This window comes from Theobroma cacao, chromosome 9 (assembly GCF_000208745.1).
Source record: "Theobroma cacao cultivar B97-61/B2 chromosome 9, Criollo_cocoa_genome_V2, whole genome shotgun sequence".
NCBI classification, from domain to species: Eukaryota; Viridiplantae; Streptophyta; class Magnoliopsida; order Malvales; family Malvaceae; genus Theobroma; species Theobroma cacao.
This window is the reverse complement of record NC_030858.1, coordinates 37,458,710-37,483,732: the sequence shown is the minus strand read 5'-3', so window position 1 is coordinate 37,483,732 and position 25,023 is coordinate 37,458,710. Positions and strand designations below refer to the sequence as shown.

Here is a 25,023-nt window from a genome sequence, read left to right as displayed (position 1 = left end):
CTTAACTATGAAATTATTGATTAAATTAAGCAACAACTGACAAATAATTACCCATGTATGTAGGTTTGAATGCTTCCTTGGAAGCCATGTGCCTCTTCATAACAGCTGTAATACCCCTTGATTTATGAAGATTAGCTGATTAGTATGTGACACAAGATGTCTAGGCACTTAAAATTTCTCTTCCCTAAAATTTGGATTCAACAACGACTCTTTATCTCTCTTGTCGTAAAGTAAACACGTACGTTGAGTATGTTTTAATCAAAACACTTCAATTTTTAAAATGAATATAAACCCCGAACCTTTTATGATAAAAAATGAAGATACGATTTATACAATCAACTTCTAAAAATGAAAGATGAAATTTACAATAACAAAATTAACTTGTGAAATTATATTAAATTTTCTTCTAAAAATAAAATAAATGAAAATCACTTGAAAGTCTCAAATCTTCTTCTTGATCATTACGCATTAAAATCATTTTAGGTCATATGCTTTTCCTTGAGCAATTTCACATGCATTATGGTCAATTTTTTTACCAATAATTTAATTGCAATTAGGCACTAAACTAGAATAAATAAAGAAGAAGAAAGTTTCACTCTTTCAGTCAGATTCCATGCTGAAATAAGAAGTAAATAAACAACAGTAACAATGATGAGGGGTGACTGAACTTTATCTATCAAGAATTTAATTATAAGCAATAAAGAACACTAAAAAAATTTTACATATAACAGTAAACTCCTTAACCAATGGATTATTTTATTTATAATATTCCAGGTGGTTTCTTGCTCTTAGAACTTATTTATTTATGATGATATATATATATATCTCTTAGATGTCCACAATTACTAATTACAAATGGTCTTCTAATAGTAAATCAATGCCATTTTTTAATTTTTTTTACAAGGTTACTTAAAATTTATAATTACAATTCAATAATTATATAAAAATATAAATAACATATTATATTTATAAAAAAATCAAATAAAGGAATCAATTAACCACACAAATCAATATAAAATTAAACTAATTAAACCCATATGCGATGAGATTTGACTTGTCAGTGAAAATGTGTTCTTCCAATCCTTATTCTTGTTATAGAGGGTTAAATTGATATTGAATTTTCTCCTTAAATGGTTTGAATTAAACACATAATACCCGAAAACTCACATTAAAGCCGAATTCGTACCAAAATCAAAATCAAAATCAAATCACCATTCATTTCTTTTATAATTTTTTCCTAATTTGAAGATCATCATATAAATCTCATTAATTTCCTAGGATGACTCACATGAAACCCATAACTCTACATGAATCAAAACAAACAAAGAAAACCCAAAGTCAATATTAAAAAAAAGAAAAACTTTGAAATTTTCTCCCTATAAGGAGGCTAGAAACCATGTGAGCTGTCTCGAAGCAATATATTTAGGCACCATCCCACTTATAAATGTTCTAATTAAGACCAAGAATCTTCAAACCTTGTAATAGAATAATGGAAGAGGAGCTGCACATGGAGACTAAAGAAGAGTGAATTTTTTTATATATTTTCCTATTTTTGTTAGGTAATATAAAACAATTTAGCACCCAAAAATTTTGCTTAGATCTTTGCTTATGTGGCTTTCCACTTAGATATGTGTAAATGCAAATTTTTTCTGCCTGTCAAAGTTGGCCATCTGGTGCTTGATCAGTCAAAATTTGTCTTAGTGCAATTGATCTTGCAAAAAGGGGTTGCTCAAGGTTGACTTTACTTGTGGGGCTTTGTAGGGTTTTGACCATGGGAGAGGGAGAAAAATTTGCTCAATCAATGGTTTAATGATTTTTCTCGACAAATTATGATCCATGTTCTTTGCCATTTCCACGTGTGTGAGATCTAAGCTTTTGCATGTGTGCGTTTGTTGCATGGATTAAGAAGGTAATTACCCTAATCATGGCTTGGGAGATAGAAGAAGAGGTGAGTTGACATTCATTCAACGTATGACGAAAATTCAATGATTAGGTAATTAAGACTTTTCGAAAGTAAAATTTAATAGTGATTAGCGTCATGGTTAAAAAAAAATTGAATTTCAAATTATCAAAATTTACTCGAAATTTAAAAGAAAATTCTCTTCTAATACCTAAACAATTATGTGATTATCAAAGGAGCTATGGAAGGCTGCATTGCCAAACTTGAAATTGACATAAAGCTTTAAAAATACATATCCCGAATGATCATGCAATATGTAGGTTGAAAGGGTTCATGTCATCATCATGTGACTATAATTGCAACATGAGACTTTGAGCACATTGATAAAGATTTTTATCATGAAATTAGTACTTAAAGTATAATCCTCATAGAGCTCTTGAGATTTCCATTGTATAGATTCAATGTGTTAAAGAAGGAAAAAGTACCCTTAGCAAGTACATTTCATATCTCGAAATTCGTACATTGAAAGCAGGGAATCAAAACATGAATTCTTCGAACGAAATATTTATTAATAAAAAGATTTCATAATTACACGAGTAGAATATGTTATGTTCAAAGAAAAAACAGTATAAAAGAAGTGAAATCAGCAGAACTAATTTGTCGTTAATTGGAAGCTCTTCAATGGATGCATGGCGGTTAAGATTCTTTGTCGTATATCTAACATAAATAAACTCTTGAAATCCCTGTTGATGTTCTTAATCAGCACACAGACAAACCCTGATTGAATCAAAAGGCAGTTTCTCCTTCAGATTATAATGGCATCTCACCTGATAAAATTAAGAGAAGAAAAGAAGCGTTGAGATGTCTTAGGTTGAATGTTTCTCCCTTGTGGAAGCAAGTCCAGTGATGGGTTTTCTTGCATTAACTCAACTTGCACAAAGTTAGGCAAAAAGCCATTAACAGAGAGAGAGAGAGAGAGAGAGCTTGCTGCAATGTTCATTTACGTATCTACATGCAAAGTCAAACCCTGCCAATGCTATATATGTATATTCAAGTCATTTTCGTTTTTCCTCGTTGTTAATTTCTCTTATATACTCGATCTTTCCTCCTTTTGCCTAATATACCTCCCTTGTCGACAGCTCTACTCGACGCGGCGTCGTTCTAGCCATTGACAACATTTGTTTCGTTTGAATCAAAGGTTTCTTTTCTTTGCTTCATTTGCTGAACAAGAGAAAGGCGGGCTCTTCCTTGTAGTTAATCTCGCTCTGGGTTCGTTTCCTTTATGACCAAGGTACTGTCATGACTTCTGTGTTTTGTCTTGTTTATTCATATATATTTTGGCTTTTAATAAATTTACTTGTATTAAACTTCATTGGACAGGTAATCCTGATCTAGGGAACTGAGTTTGACAAATAAAACTCTTAAATATATTCCTTTTTTGTACTTTTATTCAATCCCTAGGGGGGTGGGAATTGTTCTGGAAGATCTAAATTTCAGTGTTAAAAGCTTTGAGGGAGAGAGAGAAAAGAAAATAAAGCATATGGGATTATGTGGGCAGTGCCAAAAACGCAGGGATAGCCCTTTTCTACGCCATGAAAACCGGCTTTTTCTAGGTGAGTGTCTTGAGGGTGGTACAAGGCAGTTCAATGGAAATGTATGAGGGAAGAGAAGTGGTGAACGTAACGCGTATATACAACAAAATATAATTTGTTAATTTAGCTTTATTAATGTAAACGTTTAGCCCATGTGACCCCTTTGCTGCATTTCTCATGGGGTGCTTCACCTTCACTTTTCAGTACCTTTCCATTTATATATATATACAATGGCACAGGATCCATTGGCCGTCGTCACCAGCTTCTTCTACACCCCCCCACTTTTGTCTCTTCCATTGCTCACTTCAAACTTGGATTCTTTCAAAGCATTTTGGGTTGAATATATTTTCCTTCTGTGATTGTTTTTGTAGGGATAAACTGAAATCCATGAAATGGGATTTGTCCGGGGTTCAAATGTGAGAAGTGGGGATTACTTGGAAGGAATGCTCAGTGATTATGTTGGAGGAAAGGCTAAGGTCAAGGTTCCTAAGAATGCCTCTACTCGGCTTGTGACAGCTCTCACCTGCCTGCAATTTGCGTTTGCAGTGTATGCAACATTCCTTTTGTATTACATGAGTCCAGCAGTGGATTTAAGAACAAAACCAGACTTTACTTGGGCTACAAGGATTGCGAGGAACATGAAACAGTTCATCATCCCACCGCATGTTCTTGGTCGCTACCAAGAAGCTGCTTCTCTCATCAGAGCTGAAGTCCCTCCGATTACCCCATCTGAAGTTTGTGAGCATGAGAAGATTGATTTCATGCAGAAGAAGTCCAATGATGTTCAGATGATCAAGTTGAAGAGAGAGTTGTATGATAAGGTACTGGATTTTCAAAGCAAGACCATTGGTACAGAAACTCTGGCTGAGCTAATGGCAATGAAATCCAAGTGGGATATGCGTGGTCCAAATAGACCAAAAGTGACAGTGCTCTTGAACCATTTCAAGAGAAAAACACTTTGTGCCCAGCTTGATTCATTGCTCCAACAGACGCTCCCAGTCCATCATGTTTGGGTGCTTTCATTTGGGAGTCCAAACGAGCTCTCTCTGAAGAGAATTGTTGAGAGCTACAATGATTCAAGGATCAGCTTCATTAGTTCAAGCTATGATTTCAAGTACTATGGCAGGTTCCAAATGGCTTTACAAACAGAAGCTGATCTGGTTTATATCCTTGATGATGACATGATTCCTGGGAAGAAAATGCTACAGATTTTATCTCATGCAGCAGGAACTGAAAAGTACAAAAACTCTGTTTTGGGCAGCATAGGAAGGATCTTGCCTTTCAGACAGAAGGACTTCACATTCCCAAGCTATAGGAAATTTCGATCCAAGGAGGCAGGGCTTTACTTGCCTGACCCTGCCTATGATATTACAGTTGACAAAATTGTGCAGGTGGATTTTCTTTCCAGCTCATGGTTCTTATCTGCAGAGCTTGTCAAGGCACTTTTCATTGAGAGACCTTTCACATTCATGACTGGTGAAGATCTGCACCTTAGGTACGTTTACAGTGACTGAAACCCTGCCAGATTCTCATTGTTTTCTGCACATTATCATCTTGTTTATGTGCATATAGACATCGGTCCTACTCATTTTCGTGCTTCCACCTGTCTCACCATGGTAAAGCATCTTTTCTTGGTTTGGTCACCTGTTTAATATTATGCAAACAAGCTATTCATTATTCTAAATCAGTTGTGATGAAGACCAATAGGTATCATTGCTAAGTATATTGATTTAATTATCTTGAGGAAAATGATTGCAGCAGAGAGATCTTCACATATTTGATAAATTATGTTCAGAGTATAGGTTCAACGCAACAGGAAGTTGACCATGCAACTAACCTGATCTAAATATTGATGGTATTGAAAGTTGACTCAGAAAGAATTTGAAGTACTAATTCTCTACTTAATTCTGTTTTTCTATGAAAAAATCTTCTTAACTCTTGCTACAATTTATTAGTACTAATTTTGTCAGCTTTTCTGAATATTGTAATCCCTAAGAGGGAAATGATGGATTTTTTTATATACTAGTTCCACTTAAGGATGGATACTCTGTATCCTGTTTCCACTACTAATAGTTCTGCATCACTGGTTTTGTCTGTTCTAAATTATTTACTTCACATTATACATGTTGAATTTGCTGGAGGAAGTGAAACTTGGTAGGAAATGGCACTCACTTCTAAGATTCTGTGCAGCACTATCTCAACATTATTGAGTGTTAAGTTGGTCCCTAGGTAGCCCTTTTCAGAATTAATATGTGATCTTAGAATTCCAAAATTACAATCCTTTGGCACTTCTAAGTTGATAAAGAATAATAGTAACAGCAGTAGAAGAACTAGAATGGCGGTCGTGATGATAAGAATAATGAAAATCATATTTTAAATCAGAGCTAATTATAGTTGCTAAGTGCTACTGCTGATTTGATCAAGGTGTAGCTCAAGTTTCTTATGGCATTCCAAAGACTGTTATACAGATTGGATAATCTTTCCTGTTCTAAACTTCTAGTAGTTTTCAGGGTTCTGATGGTTATAATTTTTTTTGCGAACTTGTGCAGCTATCAGCTTCAGAAGTATAGAAATGCTGGCTCATTTGTTCTTCCAGTTGACCCAACTGACAAAGAAACTTGGGGAGACAGTGAACATAGGCTTGCTTATGTGTCCGAAACCACTGTAATCTTCAAGGACATAGTTCAAGTCAGAGATGATCAGTGGTGGAGGGCACTGACTACTGGTTATATAACTCAGTGGGCTGCAATGTATCCTCAAAAGATTGATGCTCTCTTTTATGCTCACTCTGTTGATGAGGTCAAGGCACTTGCACCACTGCTTGAAAAGTTCAGGTCTACTGTTGGCAAGAAGGCTTATATTGTAGTCTCTGGAGGTGGTTTCTGCCCATGTGAAGATGCTGCAGCAGCTTTGAACTGGCCAAAGTTGGTTTGTAAAGAGCGAAGATTTAAGATTTTCGATTTGCAAATTGGGGCAATTTCGGGAGCATCAAAGTCTGAGGTCCCAGTTCTGCAAGCGGTGTACTCTAGCATGAAAGGGTTGATCAAAATTCACAACCCCAGTGTAGTGATCACCGTGACAGACATTGACCCCAATGTGAAGAAAGCTTTGAAGTTGGCATCCGAGACGAATGCAAATGGTACTGCACTGGTACTTCTACCAAGGTCATCTGTCTCAAAGGTTCTATGGATGGCTGATCTAAGGTCAACAGCATTGCCAAGTAAGACTGCTAACCTTTTCTCCTTCAGAGCCATATCCATATATAATAACTGAATACCTAGAAACGAACAATCGACATTATTAAAAAGAAGCCGTGATCTTGCTTGGTTCTGATAAATTTCGATGGTTCGAGCCTTTAAGGCTGTCAAGTATGTTTAGTGAGTCAAGAAGTGCATACCCTTCCACAAAAGGATTCCTAATACCTCAAACAATAAACTATACTTGTACAGAAAATTTACCTAATAGGCATAGGCTTTGACTGGAGTTGTTAGGATTCAGCAGATCCCAAAAAGTAGGTGGCAAGGAGAACATGGTATCTTTGCAAATGGTCTTTAAAGATTTTTGATGAACAAATTGGTGCATTTAGCTAAAAATCTAGTTCACTGATCTCTGCTTCATTCATATTTTTCCACCTTCCCACCCCTCATTTATCTGATGAGCAATCATCTAAGTGGTCAATTGTCAATTGCAGATTGGAACCGGATGAGGATCTCTGTCAACATAATCACCCAAAACCGTGCTCCATCCTTAACAAGGCTGCTTAAATCTCTCAGTGACGCATACTATGTTGGAGATGAGATTCCTATAAGCTTCAATATGGACAGTAAAGTGGATGAGGCAACCATCAAACTCGTAGATTCATTTGAGTGGCCTCATGGTCCTAAAACACTCAGAAGGAGAATCATTCAAGGGGGGCTGATTCGAGCAGTAAGTGAGAGTTGGTACCCAACATCAGATGACGACTATGGCCTACTCCTCGAGGATGATATCGAAGTCTCTCCTTACTACTATCTATGGATTAAATATGCTCTCTTAGCCTACCATTATGACCCTCAGATCTCCCTTCCTGAGCTCTCATCGATCTCTCTTTACACTCCACGACTGGTTGAAGTTGTGAAGGAAAGGCCAAAATGGAACCCAACTGAGTTCTTCAAGCGCATTCACCCCAACACACCTTACCTTCACCAGCTACCTTGCAGTTGGGGTTCAGTGTTCTTCCCCAAGCATTGGAGAGAGTTCTACGTGTACATGAATATGAGGTTCACTGAAGATGCCAAAGCAAACCCAGTTCAAATCCCAAAGTCTAGAACAAATGGTTGGCAAGCTTCATGGAAGAAGTTTCTCATCGACATGATGTACCTCAGAGGCTATGTTAGCCTCTATCCCAACTTCCCAAACCAAGCTAGCTTCTCAACTAACCATATGGAACCAGGAGCTCACATCAGTGCCAAGGACAACGTCGTTAGGCATGACAAGGCAGACTTTGAAGTCCCATTGCTTAAGGAAGATTTTAGACCCCTGTTGCCTAAAGGGAAGATGCCTCCAGCCTCAAAGCTGCCATCACTCAACCTGTTCAACCAACCTGTTTCACTCAAGGGGCTCAAGGCAGCAGGAGCCAAGCTGGGTCAAGACGTACTACGATGCGATAATGCCACAGAGATCGTGACGGTTAATCGCGTGACAGGCCTGCCGCAGCAATGCTCAAAATTCCTTTGATTGAATCCCTTTTGCTATTGGTTATTCTTTATTTCTTTCATAATTCACCAATGTAATATTTTTGTTTCCTTTTTTTTACTTATACCTGAATCAATGGAACCATAAAAAAAAGAGGGAGGGGAAGAAACAGTGGGAAACAAAGGTTTAACATTGTTTCTTCCTTGATTGATATTCCAATTATTGGAATTGGGAAGCAGGATTAATGGGGAAAAGAATTGATGTTACTCAATGAAAGCCAAGAGTGGCTCTGCTGTAAACTGTAATTGTCTCCACAAACAGAAACATGAAATTAATCCAGCATTACTCTCTCTCTCCTCTTTATCTTTGTTCAATACTGCTCGTAAAATTTAAAGTTGTTTACTTATTTTTATACGTAAAAATTAAAATAATAATAAAAAAATTCTTTTTTTCTAAAATTAAAAATATATTTAAATTGAATACGCGTCTTAAAATTTAAAAACTACATATATATTTATTTGTTTATTTGAATCTCTTAATGACATTTGATTGATCACCTAAAAATCCCCAAGAAGTGCAACTTTCCTGATATGGCCAGTGGCACGTAAACATATTAAAGTGGTTGGTGGTGAGCTATTGCATAGAGTTCAAGCAAACATCGCATTGGATGGACACCAAAGTTCCCATATAGAATATGGAATTTTCATCTTTCATTGTAAATGTAAACAGTGTAAAATTCTATTAAGATAATATCGTCAAAATTGACGTGGTCGGAAAATCGAAAATGTTAGGTAATGGTTTCAAAGTATGTGTCTATGTCACTTTTTTTATAGTTTTATTCGTCTTCGTTTATATTTTATGTCACAATCATAATTATTCTAAAAAAATTTCTTTTTATTCTATTATTATCGTTGAAAATATCTAGTAAATTCTTCTTTTGCCATCAAAATTTCTTAAAAGGATAAGTTTATATTTGGTTAATACTGTACTACTTGAAGATTTTTGCTCAGCAAAATCTATTTTTTCTGAATTGGATTACTAATTTGTTATGATTTTAGATAGTGTAATTTAGATTTAATTTATTTCCAAAATTGAAACTTTTTTCCAAATAAATATTAGCAATAAAAGATAAAAGATAAAATGTTCTCATATTGACAAGCCAACTACTACTTTTGATAATTCATTTATAAAATTTATTGGATTACAAAAATATGTTTGACCAATCATGATGTTTTAAATAATCTGAAATTTTTAATTCGAGACACATTTATTCGTAATTTTAAAACTGATACTTGATAAATTAAGATGATCGTTGTAAAAATATTTAAATTAAATGAGGTAGTATAATCGATTTATATGTATGCATATATGTGTGTATATATAATCTTTGATCTCTTTTAAACTTTCTCAAATATTTAATTATTAAAAAAGTGATTGTTTTTATTTATAAGTATTTGTTAATTCTTCTTAAAGTACAAACTCTAATTATATATACATGGTATTTATAATAATGATAATTTTAATTTTAATTAAATAATTAGTAATTTAAAATTTTTTAATTTTAGTCCCCTGAAAGCCCAAACACAATATAAACCAGATGTGACTTTCTGCTCTCATTGTCTCTCTCTCTCTCTCTGTATCCCCCTTTAAAATTTAGAAAAGGCTCTCCTTTTTTCTCTCTGTTTCTCTCTCTCTCTGTGACACAAGATCAACTAATCAACCACGTAAGTTTCTCCAACCCTAGCATTTCCTTGTTGAAATATGTATATTTTTTGTTGTTGGGTTTTAGTTATTTTTCTATAAAAATGATTTCTTGATGGCCAATTTTTATGAAGTAAGTCTTTTTTTTTTCTTGGGTTTTCTTTCTTCTTCTTCTTGGCTATGATCTTGGAATGTAAAGTTTTCGTTCTTTAGAAAATGAAGTATTTTGGTCCTTAAAGTTGAAACTTTTGTATTTGTTTAAACAATCTGGGTTTTTGCTAAATGTGATGAGGAAGATTTCTTGTTTAGTATTCAGATCAAGAATTTGAATGGAGTGGCTTAACTGTTTCTTTTAACAGAGAGTAAAGATGTTATCTTTGTAGATGCAAATTGATTAATTGGATATTTCTGTTCACTGCATAATTTGGCGGTTTTTTATTATTTTGAAGTGATTTGCATTTTGGGTTTTGGAAAAACATGTGGTGGATCAAGGATGGTAAAATGGGAATGAACCGAAAAGTGGGAAAGCATAAAGGAGTGGTTCTGCAGAGAGAAAACAGTATGAATAGCATAATTTATGACAGTTTTTTATTTATAAGAGTGTTAATAGTTTTGACATACATCTGTAGTTGAATTTTTACAGTGTATTGCTTTCTAAAATTAAAGGATGGTCAAAACATGCTTGAACTATGTCAGTGGTTTTAAAGTTTGAAATTTTTAATCATTGGCTGAGTTGAAGTAATAATTAATATGGTGGCTTGCTTGTATCGTGTGTTAACTTTTTGTATTTGATTTCAATTGCATTATCTTAAGAAACAAATGAGACTTGTCATTTCTGTTCTAGCTTTCGTTTCTTGCCACCTTAAATGTTGTGAATTTATTATATTCCTCTAATCCGAAGCACTCTTTTGAAATATATAGCATTGGAGATATTTTGTTGGTATTTTGATTCTTTTTGTAATATATTGAAGATTAGAGTTGCATTGCTTTGGTGAACTTGAAGAATGCCCCATTTGCTCCTGAAGGTGCTTATGGGAGATAACTGTTCTTGTGGTCACCTAACCTTTTAACTCAAGTGCAAAGAGAGTATACTGAGATGGGCACTGTGCACCGCAGGTTAGGATTTGTTGTTCACTTATTAATTATTATATGTCACTTTTAGAAAGTAATGGTGTAAATAACGGTTTTTAACCTTATAGCTCTCTTATGCATCTTGAATTCCCAAACTTTCTTGGGATGATAACAAATTTTCAGGGTCCCATTTACTGAACTATTTCAATGCTTTGCAGTGGAGTTTTTAAGAAAACAAATGATAGTGCAAGGATCATTATCATAACAATTCTTGGAGTCGTTTTTGGATTTTTTATTGGTGTATCATTTCCATATGCTTCCCTTAATAAGGTACGTTGGCCTTCATTAATATCTAGCTATGCTGCAATAGATCTATTATCCTTCATTAATATCTAGCTATGCTGCAATAGATCTATTATCCATATTTTGGCCAAAAAGAGAAGGATATATCATTCAAATGATTTGTTTTCAAACCCTGCAGATTCACTTACCTTCAAGCTTGATATCATCTCTTGATGTAGCCCTTCCTGATGACAATGATTTTCCCAGAGACAGATCTCCTGAAACAACCGGGGGCAATGTTCCTAAGGTGCCTGTGGTGTTTACACTCCATCTCTTTGCCTTGTAATCTTTTGTTATTTGTAAGGGGGAAGACATATAATTGGCATTTTTTAGATTATTTATTTTCAAATTCTCAGGGCAACAGTAAAGAGTTTTGTTTGCTGCTTTCTTTTTGAGCCATTTTACTTTGTCTTAGTCAGCTTAACTCTGATATATATGTGGAGTCATGCTCTTTGTTCACAATTACAGGGTGCTGCTTGTTTTTTATCCAGTTTGTTAATTGTTCTCTGCTCGTGTGTTTTACCCAGATATATGTTCCAACAAATCCTCGTGGTGCAGAATTATTACCTCCAGGAATTGTTGTTGCAGAATCTGACCTTTACCTGCGCAGATTATGGGGTGAACCTGGTGAGGTATGATAGACGAAGTACCATTAATGTAGAAACATCATAATGTTGGCGCTTTAACTATACCAACTTAGCAAATGGTCATATGCTGGAAGTTTCTTTATTATTCAACACCTTTGCTGACTAGAACGTTGCAAGCAGCTTATAATGTTGTTTCCCCTAAAAAAGTTCTGGCGCGTGAGGGCCATTTTGACACTACATCACTATCATTGTCAGCTTTGATACATACGCCTGGCACATGTTAAATGTACCTTCATGTGTCTTGATATCTTGGTTATTATGATTTTCCTCAAATCTGCAGGATCTGAAGAAGAAACCAAAGTATTTAGTAACATTTACAGTTGGTATTGCACAGAGGAATAATATTGATGCATGTGTTAAAAAGGTTAGAGAATGGGATCATTCCATCGTTGCTTTTCAGTTTTTTTCCAATTTTGATTTCCAGGGTTTCTGACACTTCTGTATTCTTACATGTTGAGGTAGTTTTCTGAGGATTTCCAAATTTTGCTTTTTCATTATGATGGCCATACAACAGAATGGGACCAATTTGAGTGGTCAAAGAATGCAATCCATGTTAGTGTGAGGAAGCAAACAAAATGGTAAGTTTAATAGTGTTCTGAATGGTTTAAAATTTCTATCTTTTCTGATCCTTTTAGTATTAGGGAGTTTTTAAAGATAGAATAAGCCTTTGCATATTTCTTGTATCTATGAGTTTCACTCGTTGCCTTGTTAGATTAGCTTAGACTTGTTGTTATTCAAATGGATGATAATTTTGCTGCCAGTTCTTACATTCCTGCTTGTATATATATTTCAGGTGGTATGCAAAAAGGTTTTTGCATCCAGACATCGTTGCTTCTTATGAATATATTTTCATCTGGGACGAAGATCTGGGAGTGGAACATTTCAACGGGGAGAGGTTTGTCTATTCAACCAGTTATATTTTCACTTAATTTCAACATGTATATGTTTCTTTCTAATTTTCTCCTTTCAAGTTACCAGATACATAGAATTGGTCAAGAAACATGGTTTGGAGATCTCACAACCAGGTTTGGAGCCCAATAATGGACTGACATGGCAGATGACAAAGAGGAGAGGTGACCGAGAAGTTCACAAGTAGGCTCTCTCTCTCTCTCTCTCTCTCTCTCGTGGCATATGAAGGGACAATTATTGTACTACTAAAAAAAAATCATGTGTTTTTTCTCTGAAATTCTGCATTTCCACTTGGTTCACAGAATTACTGAAGAGAAACCGGGCTGGTGTAGTGATTCACATTTGCCTCCATGTGCTGCGTATGCTCTCTCTCTCTCTCTCTCTCTCTCGCTAATTTTTAGCAAAGTGGTTATACTTGTAAATTATAATATTTACAAGTTACATAATATGATACTGAGCGTACTTGAAAGGCCCAGACATCACTATTTTGGACTGACTTGCAAATTCTGAAAAAGGGGAATCATGTCTGTTGGGAGAATCATAATTGGCCTCTCATTTGCATGTTTGTAATGTACTTCACTGTTAACGTTCCTTCAACTGGATGTCCTCTTTTTCTCTCAGTGCATTTAAAATTGCTTGCTTTCTTTCAGTTTTGTGGAAATTATGGCACCAGTGTTTTCTCGGGAAGCTTGGCGTTGTGTATGGTATATGATTCAGGTAAATTATGATTAAGGATTTTGTGGACTATGGCCACATTATTTAGAATATTTACGTGCTCCCAGATTAACTGACTAGATAGGTTGAACATGCTATTTGCTTCCTTGCTTTACAAAACAAATGCAATTTAATATTTCTGCAAAATTTGATGGGTATCCTAATTGTCAAGAACAAGCCCTTGATTGTAAGATGCACATCGGAGGTTCACTTCTCCCAACCTAAAAATAGATAAATAAAGAAATAAACTAAATAGAAAGAGAACTGTTAGATGAGTTCCCTCCATTCTCAACTTCTGTGATGATGAGAGGGGAATGGAGACAGAGATTAGGAGCACACAACATTTTTTGCTAGAAATGTACTTAATAACTTAATTTTCTCTATCTCCTTCCTTTTTTTGATACTACCAAAATGCTTAACAAATCATGTTCTTGTAGAACGATTTGGTGCATGGATGGGGATTGGATTTTGCTCTCAGAAGATGTGTTGAGGTTAGTGGTTTTTGTCTCGTTTTGCCATTTCCTTTTCCTCATTGACTGCTCTCCAGTGAAAACAATAAGACACTGCAAGTCTTTGCTAGATGGAAAATCAGACATTGATAAAATACTTTAGAATTACCAACTCTTCGTTGGAAAATTCAGAAAAATTTGAATTTATGAAAGCATTCTTATGACAATGACATGTAGAACGAATCAAAGGGACTGGTTTGTACAAATTGTTAATTTTTTAGTAAGATCAATATTGTTTTCAACTATCTAATAACATGCCAAGCTGGCTTCTATTAGCCCACCCTTGTGCAAACTGAGAGCTTCATGTTTATAATATCAGCCTGTACCTTTTATTTAATGTTGTCCTGAATCCTATTTTCTTCTCCGCAGCCTGCGCATGAAAAAATTGGTGTGGTAGATTCACAATGGATTATTCATCAAGTAATTCCTTCTCTTGGGAGCCAGGTGAGTCATCATCAGCATGCTTGATATTTTGGCAATGTTATAATGCTGAATGATGTTGTGTCTCATATTCTTATACAGTTTCCTTCAACAGTTTGTGTGAATTATTAATTATATGAATATAGCTTTTGATCTATATTTGATGGCATGGGTGGTAAACATAAAACTGGTGCCAGGTGATGTTGATTTGTTTCATTGAAGAAGTTAAACTGAGTAACTCTTTTTTCCCCTTCTTGGAACAATTTTCCCCGGCACTTGAGCAGCATTGGATGACACCCGCTCAACTTTGATATTATCTCATGTTGTAGCATTATTCTTTCCCCTATTATATTAGTTTGCCAGTTCCTTGCTTCATTCATATTCAACATGTTTGTCATGGCCCTCCTGATTATAATCTCATTACAATGAGTTTTGTCAACATTTCAGGGCAAGCAGGAGGATGGAAAAGCTCCTTGGGAAGGGGTATGCATATTATGAATTTTGACATCAGTGCCTTATTTTGAAACTTCTCTTCAGAAAAAGAAAGATTAAATCTCTAAACCAACTCACTTCTCTCTTTCTTTTCCATTCCACAGGTTAGAGCAAGGTGCAAAAACGAATGGTCAATGTTTCAGAATCGTCTTGCAAGTGCAGACAAGGCATACCTTGCTCAGCTTGGAAAGGAATAAATTTATATTGTTTTTTTTCCCCCAAACCTCTCTCATTGTCACCCCACATTTGTACATGTATCATCTCACATGATGTTTGTTAGAGTTCAGTTTAAGTGACATTTTTTGCTGTGAAAGAAGGGTAGACTCAATTCCTGAGCCACATTTTTTGTACCTTATGATTTTTACAGCTATATAAAAAGGAGAGAATCATTTGTTATCTCATCTTCCTCATGTTTTGATCATTTTTCTACTTGCCTTTTAACAATGTTGGTGTCAAGGAAATTGGGGAGTTATATCAATTAGTTTTCTAAACATTTAATAAGGCAGGGAGGAGCTTTCAGCTGATTTCAATCTAATACTTTAATTTCTGCATCACACTCAAATGAAGTAACTGTAAATGGAAGCAAATGGTGTTTTCCTTCTCTTTTTCAACTAAAGAGAGAAGGTTTGTCATGTAACTGCCGAATATGTATCTTTGATGTCCCACTGCTTTGACATTTGAGCCGCATTTTCATTTTTCACTGAAGATTTCCTTCCCTTTTTGAAGAGTAAGGAGCAGGTACTCCATTACATGTCTCACCCATAAGGAAGTAGTAAAAAACTGATTTTTCCCTAGGATCTGATGCTGAAAACTGAGCAAACTCCTCATGATCTGCATGATGGTCTGCTTTGAGAATGGTGCCTCCATGTCTTGTTAAGAAAGACTATGAACTCCCACTCTCTCACCCATTGTTTACTCTCTCTCTCCCTGTCTCCTATGCAACTATCCAAAAGTATGTAATAAGGTGGAACAGCTTGCTAACAAATAAGGTGGAACAGCTTGCTAACAAATGAATCATTCCCTGTAAGCATATCTTTGTACCCAACATGGCCAAAATTATAATAAGAAAACTGTGTTGGTATGATCTAAGATACGTTTGGTACCTTATCATTTCATGATTGTAATGGAATGTAATTGCCGGAAAGAATAAGATGTAATGTTATGTACAACTTTCGTTAGATAAATGCCTGAATGTCGGCAGGATTCTCATTCTTGGTTGTGGTCCAAGACCAGAGACGTTGCCCAAGGGGCACAGTAGAGATATACTGTGAGAAAGTGTTTTTTTCCTAATTTGCCTGGTTGGTCATGGTGATGCTTAAAGGAAGCCAAGGAAAAGGCCACTTCATGAGTGAAAATAAAGTTCTTTTTTTCCTCACCAAACTTCCAATTGAGTTTGAGGATGGCAAAGCCTTATTGCTTGCAATGGCAGGCACCTCACTTGCATATAAGAAAATGTTCGTCTTACCTTCCTGGCTTGTGGGCTAAGGCTCATTTAAAATTTCTCCCTAAATGCTTAAAGAGATATAGGTGAGCTGGTACAAAGGTGGGTTAGCTAGATGGTTTGGGAGACCACATTGGACTGTGACAGAGATCTTCACCACTAAATTCGATGCTTAAACATCAATCAGTTTGACCAACAAAAAGGCAAATTCACCCTGATAAAATAATTCTTTCTACAGTCATCAAATTTGTTGCACACAATCACAGAGAGAATTTCTTTTTAATTTTTGGGTCTGATGAGAAACAACATCAATGACAGCATGGGGGTGAAACAAAAACAAATGACCTCAGCAACTCATGTTGCAGGAAATGAAAAAGAGTAAACAGGAGTGGGCATGGGGGTAGTTGTAATTGGAAAAGGAAGTTTCATTATGTTATCTCAACAGCATTTTAAAAAATTTGACTGTCTCCTTGCTTAAATTGATCGTTAGCTTCCTTCTGGAATAACAAATACAATACAAGTTAGTACTTCAAATTGAAACAGCGTTAGGCACCAACCCTCTTTGCAATCCAACATAGAAAGCCTGCTTAAAAACCTACATTCTCATACAAGCCACAACCAACTCATTCTCTCTCTCTTTCTTCTCCAAGCTTTCTGCAGCTCAAAAATCTCTATCAACTCTCTTCTCCAGCCCTCTCACATTTGATTTTGTTGTATCCTGGTGCTTTCTGGTCAGTTTATGGAGTTGTAGGAGCCCTCTGTCAATAATCCTGTAAAACTTACTTGCACTCTTTCACAAGGTATATCTCTCTTTGTTCACTCTGATCATCCCTTTTTTTATTTTTAGTTCTCTGAAGGAATGTGTTTGATGAAACTAAGTTTAGTTTTCTTTCTTTGAATCTTTTCCAGGGCTCCTAAAACTCCAAAGCTTTCTACTTCTTTTCAAGGTAACATTTATATAAGTATTTGCATAGATATCTATTTCTGCAAAGGAGAAGGTGATAACTCATAAGACTCTATTGTTTTGTCTCTGCATGTTCATTGCTTCTGAAACATGCAAACCAGAAAAAGCTTGAAGAATATTTATACAATTAATCAAGTCCATTTTGAGTTTTTCCACGTCAATGTTGGGTAACAGTGGAATATATTCAATAAAGAAAAGGAAAACAGTTTGCATTTTCATCAATGTACAGTTCATAAATGTTTTTAAGAATCTATTTCCATAGTCTGCCACCATTGTTTGTAAGTTTCTGATAAGAGTTCAACATTAAGAATCTCAGGAATAAAACATCTGTAGCTAATCTCAATTTTTTCTCTAGATCATAGAGTAACATCCAGACTCTTCTGTCAAGTATACACTTATATTTTTATCTGTAATAGAGGTAAGATTCTAGAAAGTAGCGTTCTGAGATTAATCTGCCTTGTGATATGATAAACTGCTTATCTTTTATGCGTTGGGTTAAAAAGAATGATGCATCAACATACAACAATCTGCAGTTAACCAACAGGAATTCATGATCTATTTTTCAAATTAACTTGACATTTTACAATGACTAGTATCAATCAAATTGCAATTGTTAAGTGCAGCAGTACACATCCACTAGCTGTTCTTTCTGCTTATTTTTGTCTTTTTTGTTGTTGGGTTTCAGCAAAGATGGGGGAGATGTCAAGCTTCCAATTGGGTGTTATTGGTGCCCTGTTCCTTTCGGTTGCATCATCTGTTTCCATTGTCATATGCAACAAAGCTTTGATGAGCAATCTTGGCTTCCCTTTTGGTAATTAGTCTATTCTTTATTCCTTTATTTTAAACACCATTTTCTCCATTATTATATTAAGAGAGGAATAAACTATTTATTTACCACAACACTGAGTTGATCTTCTTTTGATCCCCCTCCCCCCTCTTTCTCATTGGTGCAGCTACCACACTTACTAGCTGGCATCTCATGGTGACATTTTGCACCCTTCATGCTGCACAACGCTTCAACCTGTTCGAGAATAAATCAATCGACATGAAAACTGTGATGCTTTTTGGCATCCTCAATGGTGTTTCCATTGGACTTCTCAACCTGAGCCTTGGATTTAACTCCATTGGATTCTATCAGGTGGACTTACATTTTCTTACAACATTAAGCCTTCCTGGAAATCTATTTCAGAAGTATATAATCACCTCATTCTTTGTGGTGCCTCTTTTGGCAGATGACTAAACTGGCAATCATACCATTCACTGTATTATTGGAAACTGTCTTCCTTAAAAAACAATTCAGGTTTTTCCTGTTCTTCTTGTCTTCATTTTACATAGCCATTGCTTCTGATAGTTGAGCATTTTGAGATTCAAAGCTTACCAGGACTTCTGTTTTTTACCATGTGCAGCCAAAAGATAAGGCTGTCCCTCTTTGTCTTACTTGTTGGAGTTGGCATTGCCTCTATAACTGATCTGCAGCTCAATCTTGTCGGGACAACCCTTTCTCTCCTAGCCATTATAACAACCTGTGTTGGTCAAATTGTATCCTTTTACTCTCATTGCTGGTTGTTAAAACCTGAGGATGCATCAACTGATCAAGCATTTACATTTCAGAATCATATTCCATATTAGGAAATGAAAGTTAACATTGACAAGTGCTTCTGAAATGATTTAGCACTTCTTTTGTTTTCTTGACTTGAGGAATTTAGCTGACAAACACCATTCAGAAGAGGCTCAATGTCTCATCAACCCAGCTGCTGTACCAGTCAGCCCCATTTCAAGCAGCTATTCTTTTTGTCTCGGGCCCTTTAGTAGATCAGTGTCTCACCAAGCAAAACGTGTTTGCTTACAAATATTCTCCCATAGTCTTGGTACAGAACCCAAAACCTCTCTTTTCTCAGCCATATCACACAGCAGAGATTATCAATGGGGATTCTGATAAACTTATTGCTTTTGAAACATTTGCAGGCATTCATCATTCTCTCATGCGTTATATCAGTGTCTGTCAACTTCAGCACATTTCTGGTTATTGGCAAAACATCCCCAGTCACATATCAAGTACTCGGCCACCTCAAGACTTGCCTAGTTCTTGGCTTTGGCTACACACTGCTGCATGACCCTTTCACAGACAGGAACATCATTGGAATCCTGATAGCCATTTTTGGGATGGGCTTGTACTCCTATTTTTGCACCCAGGAGAACAAGAAGAAACAAGCTGATCCATTGGCGTCTCAGGTACATATAACCCCTTCTCTTCCCTTCCCTGATATCTCCCAGGAAAGGTTTTTTGCTGACAGTATTTTATGTCTGATTTTGTTTTTGTCAGATGAAAGACAAGGATGCAACACCATTTCTGGCTATGGAGAAAGAAGGTCATGAAGTTAAGAAATCAGACAAGGATTCCCTTGTCTAAAGCAAGACAGGATTTTTTGTCATAAAAGATTTTTGTGTATTAAGGACTTCTTTCCAAACATTTTGTCTCGAGTACACGTAAATGACTTTGATTCTTTAAATAAACCCCCCCTCATTTCCCAATTCCATTTGTTCTTCCTCTTCACAGCTTATTGTAAAATTCATCGAACCATAGACAAAAGTGTAATTCAGCTTCATTGTTAGCATTCTCTTGGCTATGAAACACAACTAGCGCCTATCCAACTTATTCAAATTCGAAACTTTTAAGATGAAAGTCTCGTGTTATAAAACACAATTAAACATATTAATAAAAACTCAAACTTTCAGTACATATCGATTCTGACATTACCGTGATATCCAACTTACGTCAAGATTCAAACTCGAAACTTTCAAAATAAAATTTTAAATTATAATCGTTAAAATGTGTCTACTTTTTTAAAGTAATTAGATTTATTAACAAAAATTCAAATTCACAACATATCATGTAACTATGATACAAATATATCGAAAACTTTATATTCTTAAAATAACAATATAGAGAAGAAAATTCTTTTTATCTTCCACCAAACAAGTACTAAAACGAATTTCAATGTATTAAACAAAAACCCAACCAAGAACCAGTTTTACCAACCCAATAGGTGAGCACTTGTTATCAAAGGTAGCCCCACCCACGTTAGGTGTTGTTTGGCTAAAATACAAAAGCCCTTTTTTCTTGATGCAAACAGGCAAACTGCAACTACTATTAGTATTAATTTGTGTATAATTCTTGTACCAATAATATTTCTCTCCCCCTTTATTAATATTTAACCCGACAATAAAATGTTTATATATTCTCGATTTCTTAAATTAAATTTAAATTCGAAAATAAAATTATCATTGCATGTTATCATCGTTTTTATCTTTTTCACATTCGGATTAATTATTTTTGAACTAAAATAGTATTATATTTTATCTCGAAAATCAAGAGATGTAATCCATTAACATAAAAGTTTATCCAAATTAGATAATCTTTTTCACAATGATTAGATAGTCGTAAGATTATAATTTAAAAAAAAAAAAGTTACGGACGAAAATACCCTTTTCGAGCCTTCGCCAGATGATGCTGACTTAGCCCCCAGATAGAAGTATCAGCATGTTCTGCATGTAATTAAATACTAATATTTGAATTATGAATTTCTTATAACTTAATTTTTAAATATTTTTTGAAAAGCAATTATTACTTAATATAATTAGGCGTGATACAGTAGGTGACACTGAATATTATGTCCTGAAAATTATATAAAAAAGGGTGCAACTTACAAGAACCAATTATATTCCAATGCAAAAGATTTAATTATTATAGGGATGGGTAAACTTCCAAGGTCTAGTCAAGAATTGCCGAAGAATTATTGTTATTTTTAGATTAATCTATGTGATTATAGTATATGCACCAGATTCCAAAGTCACCTAAATAGGACAAAATTGTTAGTTGCATATATGAAAATGATCTTTTCCTAAAACCATGATACTTCCTTTGAATAACTTTTTTTAATAATTAAAGGGACTCTACTACTACTAATTATGCATCAAAAAGGAAGAAAAAGTAACTCTATTTAAAAGATTAAGACGGGTTTATATTATTGTCGTCTCGTTAATAAATAAATTTATAAATTAAAAATATTTTAAAAAATAAATACTCATAATTTTAAAAATATTTATTTTGAAAAATTTTTAAATTTTTACCATTACATATTTATGAAGTGACACTATACGATTAAATAGGGATAAATCGAAGATTATGATGAGATGGCGGCCGTCACTCTTTAATTTTTTTTTTTATTATTATATGTACAAAACTTGAGATATATAATTTCATCATTTTTAATCAAACCAATCAATCACCAATTACCTTTTAACCACTTTCTTCATGCAAAATCCTAAATCTGTCATTGTGATTAGATAATAATATCATAATAATAATGTTATATGTATTTACGTATTAATAATGTATCAAATATAAACTCAAAAAATTTTATGTAAAAAGTCAATAAAAACTTTTGAAATTGCCAATAGGAGGTAGAAGGTGGTAATGATAGATGATTGCATGCATGACTTAATTTTGTTTGAGAAAAAGGAAACATCTTTTTCTTTTGTTTTTTGGACAGCCAAAAGAAGGTTTGGTAGATTATGACTTTTTGATTGATGAAATGAAAATGTTACTTTCCATTTTTATTTGTTTTCCAAGTCAAAAGCATGTTAATCTAATCATATGATGTGATCCCCCTACCACATTAACACCCCTATTCGCATTTATAAAAAAAAAAAAGGCTTTCCTTTTTAAAGGAAGGAAATTAAACGTTAAATGTCAAAAATATTAATCAAAAACTTACATCTTAATTTTTACTATAATATAAATTCCTTGTAATAATCCGTCGATGTAAAAAAAAAAATTAGAAAGAAAAATTACTTCTTTTATATCCATTTTAACTTAAATTAACAATTTTATTATAAAATTTTTTATTTCTTTCTATATTCTATCATTTATACAAATCACAAAAAAAATTAAATAATTTCACTTCTGTTTCTTTTTTTTTCTTTTTTCACATTTTTTAATTTTGTTCGTTTTTCTTTTTTCTTTCCGAACGTAATAAAAAATAAAATCGACCAACAAAATCTTTCGAACATACAAAATAGTATAACCGGTCCAATTAAATTTCATGTTGAATTTGTGTGATTATCGAATCGTTTGACAAATCAATCATTGTCGATAAAATCGGGTGAATTCAATGGCAACATGGAAGAAACTTTTTATGCCAACTTTAAAAAAAAAATCAAAATTAAAATTGAAAAATTCTTTTCTGTTCATACTTTCCCGTGAAGAAACACCAAGTTCCCCGTGAGCTCCCCTTTTTTTCTCCACTGGATAAAAGCTTTATAGGGTTGTGGTGGTGGCAATGGCTGCACATGAAAGCTTTAGCAAAACGAAGAGAAATCATTGGATGATTGGTGAGACAGAGACAGGGGCAAGGAGGAGGCGCCGCCGCCCACATGACAAGGATGGAGCCGAAAGGTTTTACTTAGCCAGCTTTTTCTGTCGTCACAGTTCGTTTACGTATACGATTACAAGCACCCATCCTCGTTTCTTTCCTGTTCCTTTAGCAAATTGCATAAAGGCTTAAATATTAAAAAAAATAGTCTATAAATTATATTTGTACCCACACATATCAGACGGTGACTAACTCTAACAAAAATGATGATTATACTATCATATTGTTTTTATTTACGTAACATATGACATGATTTAATATTTTGGTTACGTAATTTATTTTATATCTATTTGTCTTTTAATCAAACAAGTATTACGTGGTATTGACATTAAATTACGTCATATGCCATATAAAAAATTATAATTAATTTTTTATTAAAAGTTAGAAATTGTGTGGATATAAGAATATTTTTAAGTATAATAAAAAAATTAAAACCTTTTTATCTAAGTCAAAAAACAAATAATTTTTTAAGTAAATACTATTAGTATTTTGTAATTTGCATAATAAATTAAAAAATATGTACCAAAAGGGACACAAAATGAACGATATTTTTTTGTACTTTAGAAGTTTAAATAGCCACGTACGTAATTTTAAATACATATATAAATAATTATAATAAACGTGGTTATAATCGTGTGAATCAATGAAATTAAAAAATATATAATTTTGATATTTATTATTACTATTATAAAGAATTAGATGATTGGTGACCATATAAAAGTTTAAGAATGGTCCTTTTCATCTTATTTTTCATTTTTTTCCTCCATAAAATATGATGATAGAGTTCTAATTTTTGTGGAGCATGAGCAAAAGGGTATTTCCATCTTAATGTCAATTCCATTGAATGTTAACTAAAAACAACAAATTCATTGGAATTTTCTTGAATAAAGACATTATTAGTATGCACCTTTGTGGCTTGTGCCATTGACATCTTCCAAATTAAATTTATATGTAATTATTAAATCAGGACCACAAAAAGGGGTCATCACAGCTTAATGCCACAAGATATGAAAGAAACATTGCAAATCAATACATTTTCATTAATTTGTCACCATCCCAATTTTTTTTCCCTCCTATAATTTTACTAAAAATCATTATGGAGGAAAAAAATTTTATATGAAAAATCACAAATATAAATTTTCAAAAATACAAATATTCTGATAAACATTTTTTCAAATACGACTCAATACATATTAATATTAATTAGACATTTATATTATACACTATTTGGTCATAATTAGCTTTGTTAATTTGGTTTTATGATTGGATATTAACCTTTCACCAATACATTATGGAGGATGGACCTTAATACATATTGTTGATATGATTATTTTCAAGTCAAGTTAGTTGCAAACTTCCCAACAAACTCTGAATTTTGATGTTACTTATTTTACAAGAAAAATAAACTCTTTTTCCCATGAATATATAAATTTTTGGACAAATTTCACTCACACCCCTTTAGATTTCATTTTTTTTCACATGACCCATTGTGATTTTTTTTTCTCAATTAGTATTTTGTAAATAACTTCAGTTCCCGCAAAGGTTAAGATGTTAATTTTACCCGATAAAATTATCAAAATATTTTCAATTCAAAGTTAAATTATTTATTCACATTTAAAGATATTTTTGTTAAATAATAAATAAAAAAATTGAAAACTTCTTTTTTTTTTACGAAGATATAAATTTTTGGACAAATTTCACATACACCTCTTAAGATTTTAGTTTTTTTTCATATGACACCGTGTGATTTATTTTTTTCTCAATTCAAATTTTTTGACAAATTTTACCCGATAGCATTATCAAAATAATTTTCAATTGAAAGCTAAATTATTTGTTCATTTTGAAGGATATTCTTGTATTTCACTCGATAAAATTAACAAATCAGTTTTTGTAGTAATTGAAATTATTTACAAGATATTAATTGAGAAAAAATATATCAAAAGGATGTTAATAAAAAAATTGAAATTACAGAGGGTACGGGTATAATATTACCCTAAAATTTTTTTAATTATAATTAAATAAATAAAAACAAAAAGGGAAATGATTACATGATTGGCTGCATAAGTTGAGCGTACTTTTCTAACCTTTTTCAAATGGAAGCAGAAAAGGGTAAGAAAGTAATTTCAACCATTCAATATTCGTCTTCTGGCAATCTTTGTCTCATATACGCTTTCTCTCCATTTTCAGTTTTCTCAAACAAAAGAGAAAACAG

The 25,023-nt window shown here is 33.7% G+C and overlaps 3 protein-coding genes across 6 annotated transcripts; all 3 read left to right on the top strand.

The window, feature by feature from the left end:
- On the top strand, nucleotides 3,001-8,502 carry LOC18590893. Its single transcript, XM_018126726.1, has 4 exons — nucleotides 3,001-3,191; nucleotides 3,864-4,987; nucleotides 6,042-6,712; nucleotides 7,184-8,502. The coding sequence occupies exons 2-4, from the start codon at nucleotides 3,885-3,887 to the stop codon at nucleotides 8,206-8,208; spliced, it is 2,799 nt and encodes a 932-aa protein (XP_017982215.1). The 5' UTR covers nucleotides 3,001-3,191; nucleotides 3,864-3,884; the 3' UTR covers nucleotides 8,209-8,502.
- LOC18590892 lies at nucleotides 9,793-15,372 on the top strand. Of its 3 annotated transcripts, none has more exons than XM_007016711.2 (15): nucleotides 9,793-9,890; nucleotides 10,844-10,983; nucleotides 11,157-11,268; nucleotides 11,420-11,527; nucleotides 11,808-11,912; nucleotides 12,208-12,291; nucleotides 12,390-12,505; nucleotides 12,721-12,822; nucleotides 12,906-13,019; nucleotides 13,139-13,195; nucleotides 13,487-13,553; nucleotides 13,988-14,041; nucleotides 14,429-14,503; nucleotides 14,927-14,962; nucleotides 15,076-15,372. In XM_007016711.2, exons 2-15 carry the CDS (start codon nucleotides 10,964-10,966, stop codon nucleotides 15,166-15,168), a joined length of 1,143 nt encoding a protein of 380 aa, XP_007016773.1. In that variant the 5' UTR covers nucleotides 9,793-9,890; nucleotides 10,844-10,963; the 3' UTR covers nucleotides 15,169-15,372. The 3 variants fall into 3 exon arrangements, with proteins under 3 accessions (XP_007016773.1, XP_007016772.1, XP_017984025.1); XM_007016710.2 differs by having other exon boundaries at nucleotides 9,802-9,890; nucleotides 10,839-10,983; XM_018128536.1 differs by lacking the exon at nucleotides 9,793-9,890 and adding an exon at nucleotides 10,334-10,426 and having other exon boundaries at nucleotides 10,839-10,983.
- Nucleotides 16,833-20,013, top strand: LOC18590891 (uncharacterized membrane protein At1g06890). Of its 2 annotated transcripts, none has more exons than XM_007016708.2 (9): nucleotides 16,833-17,212; nucleotides 17,322-17,359; nucleotides 18,062-18,187; nucleotides 18,330-18,514; nucleotides 18,609-18,676; nucleotides 18,783-18,915; nucleotides 19,083-19,244; nucleotides 19,342-19,608; nucleotides 19,700-20,013. In XM_007016708.2, the coding sequence occupies exons 3-9, from the start codon at nucleotides 18,067-18,069 to the stop codon at nucleotides 19,784-19,786; spliced, it is 1,023 nt and encodes a 340-aa protein (XP_007016770.2). In that variant the 5' UTR covers nucleotides 16,833-17,212; nucleotides 17,322-17,359; nucleotides 18,062-18,066; the 3' UTR covers nucleotides 19,787-20,013. The 2 variants fall into 2 exon arrangements, with proteins under 2 accessions (XP_007016770.2, XP_017981954.1); XM_018126465.1 differs by having other exon boundaries at nucleotides 16,921-17,212; nucleotides 18,067-18,187.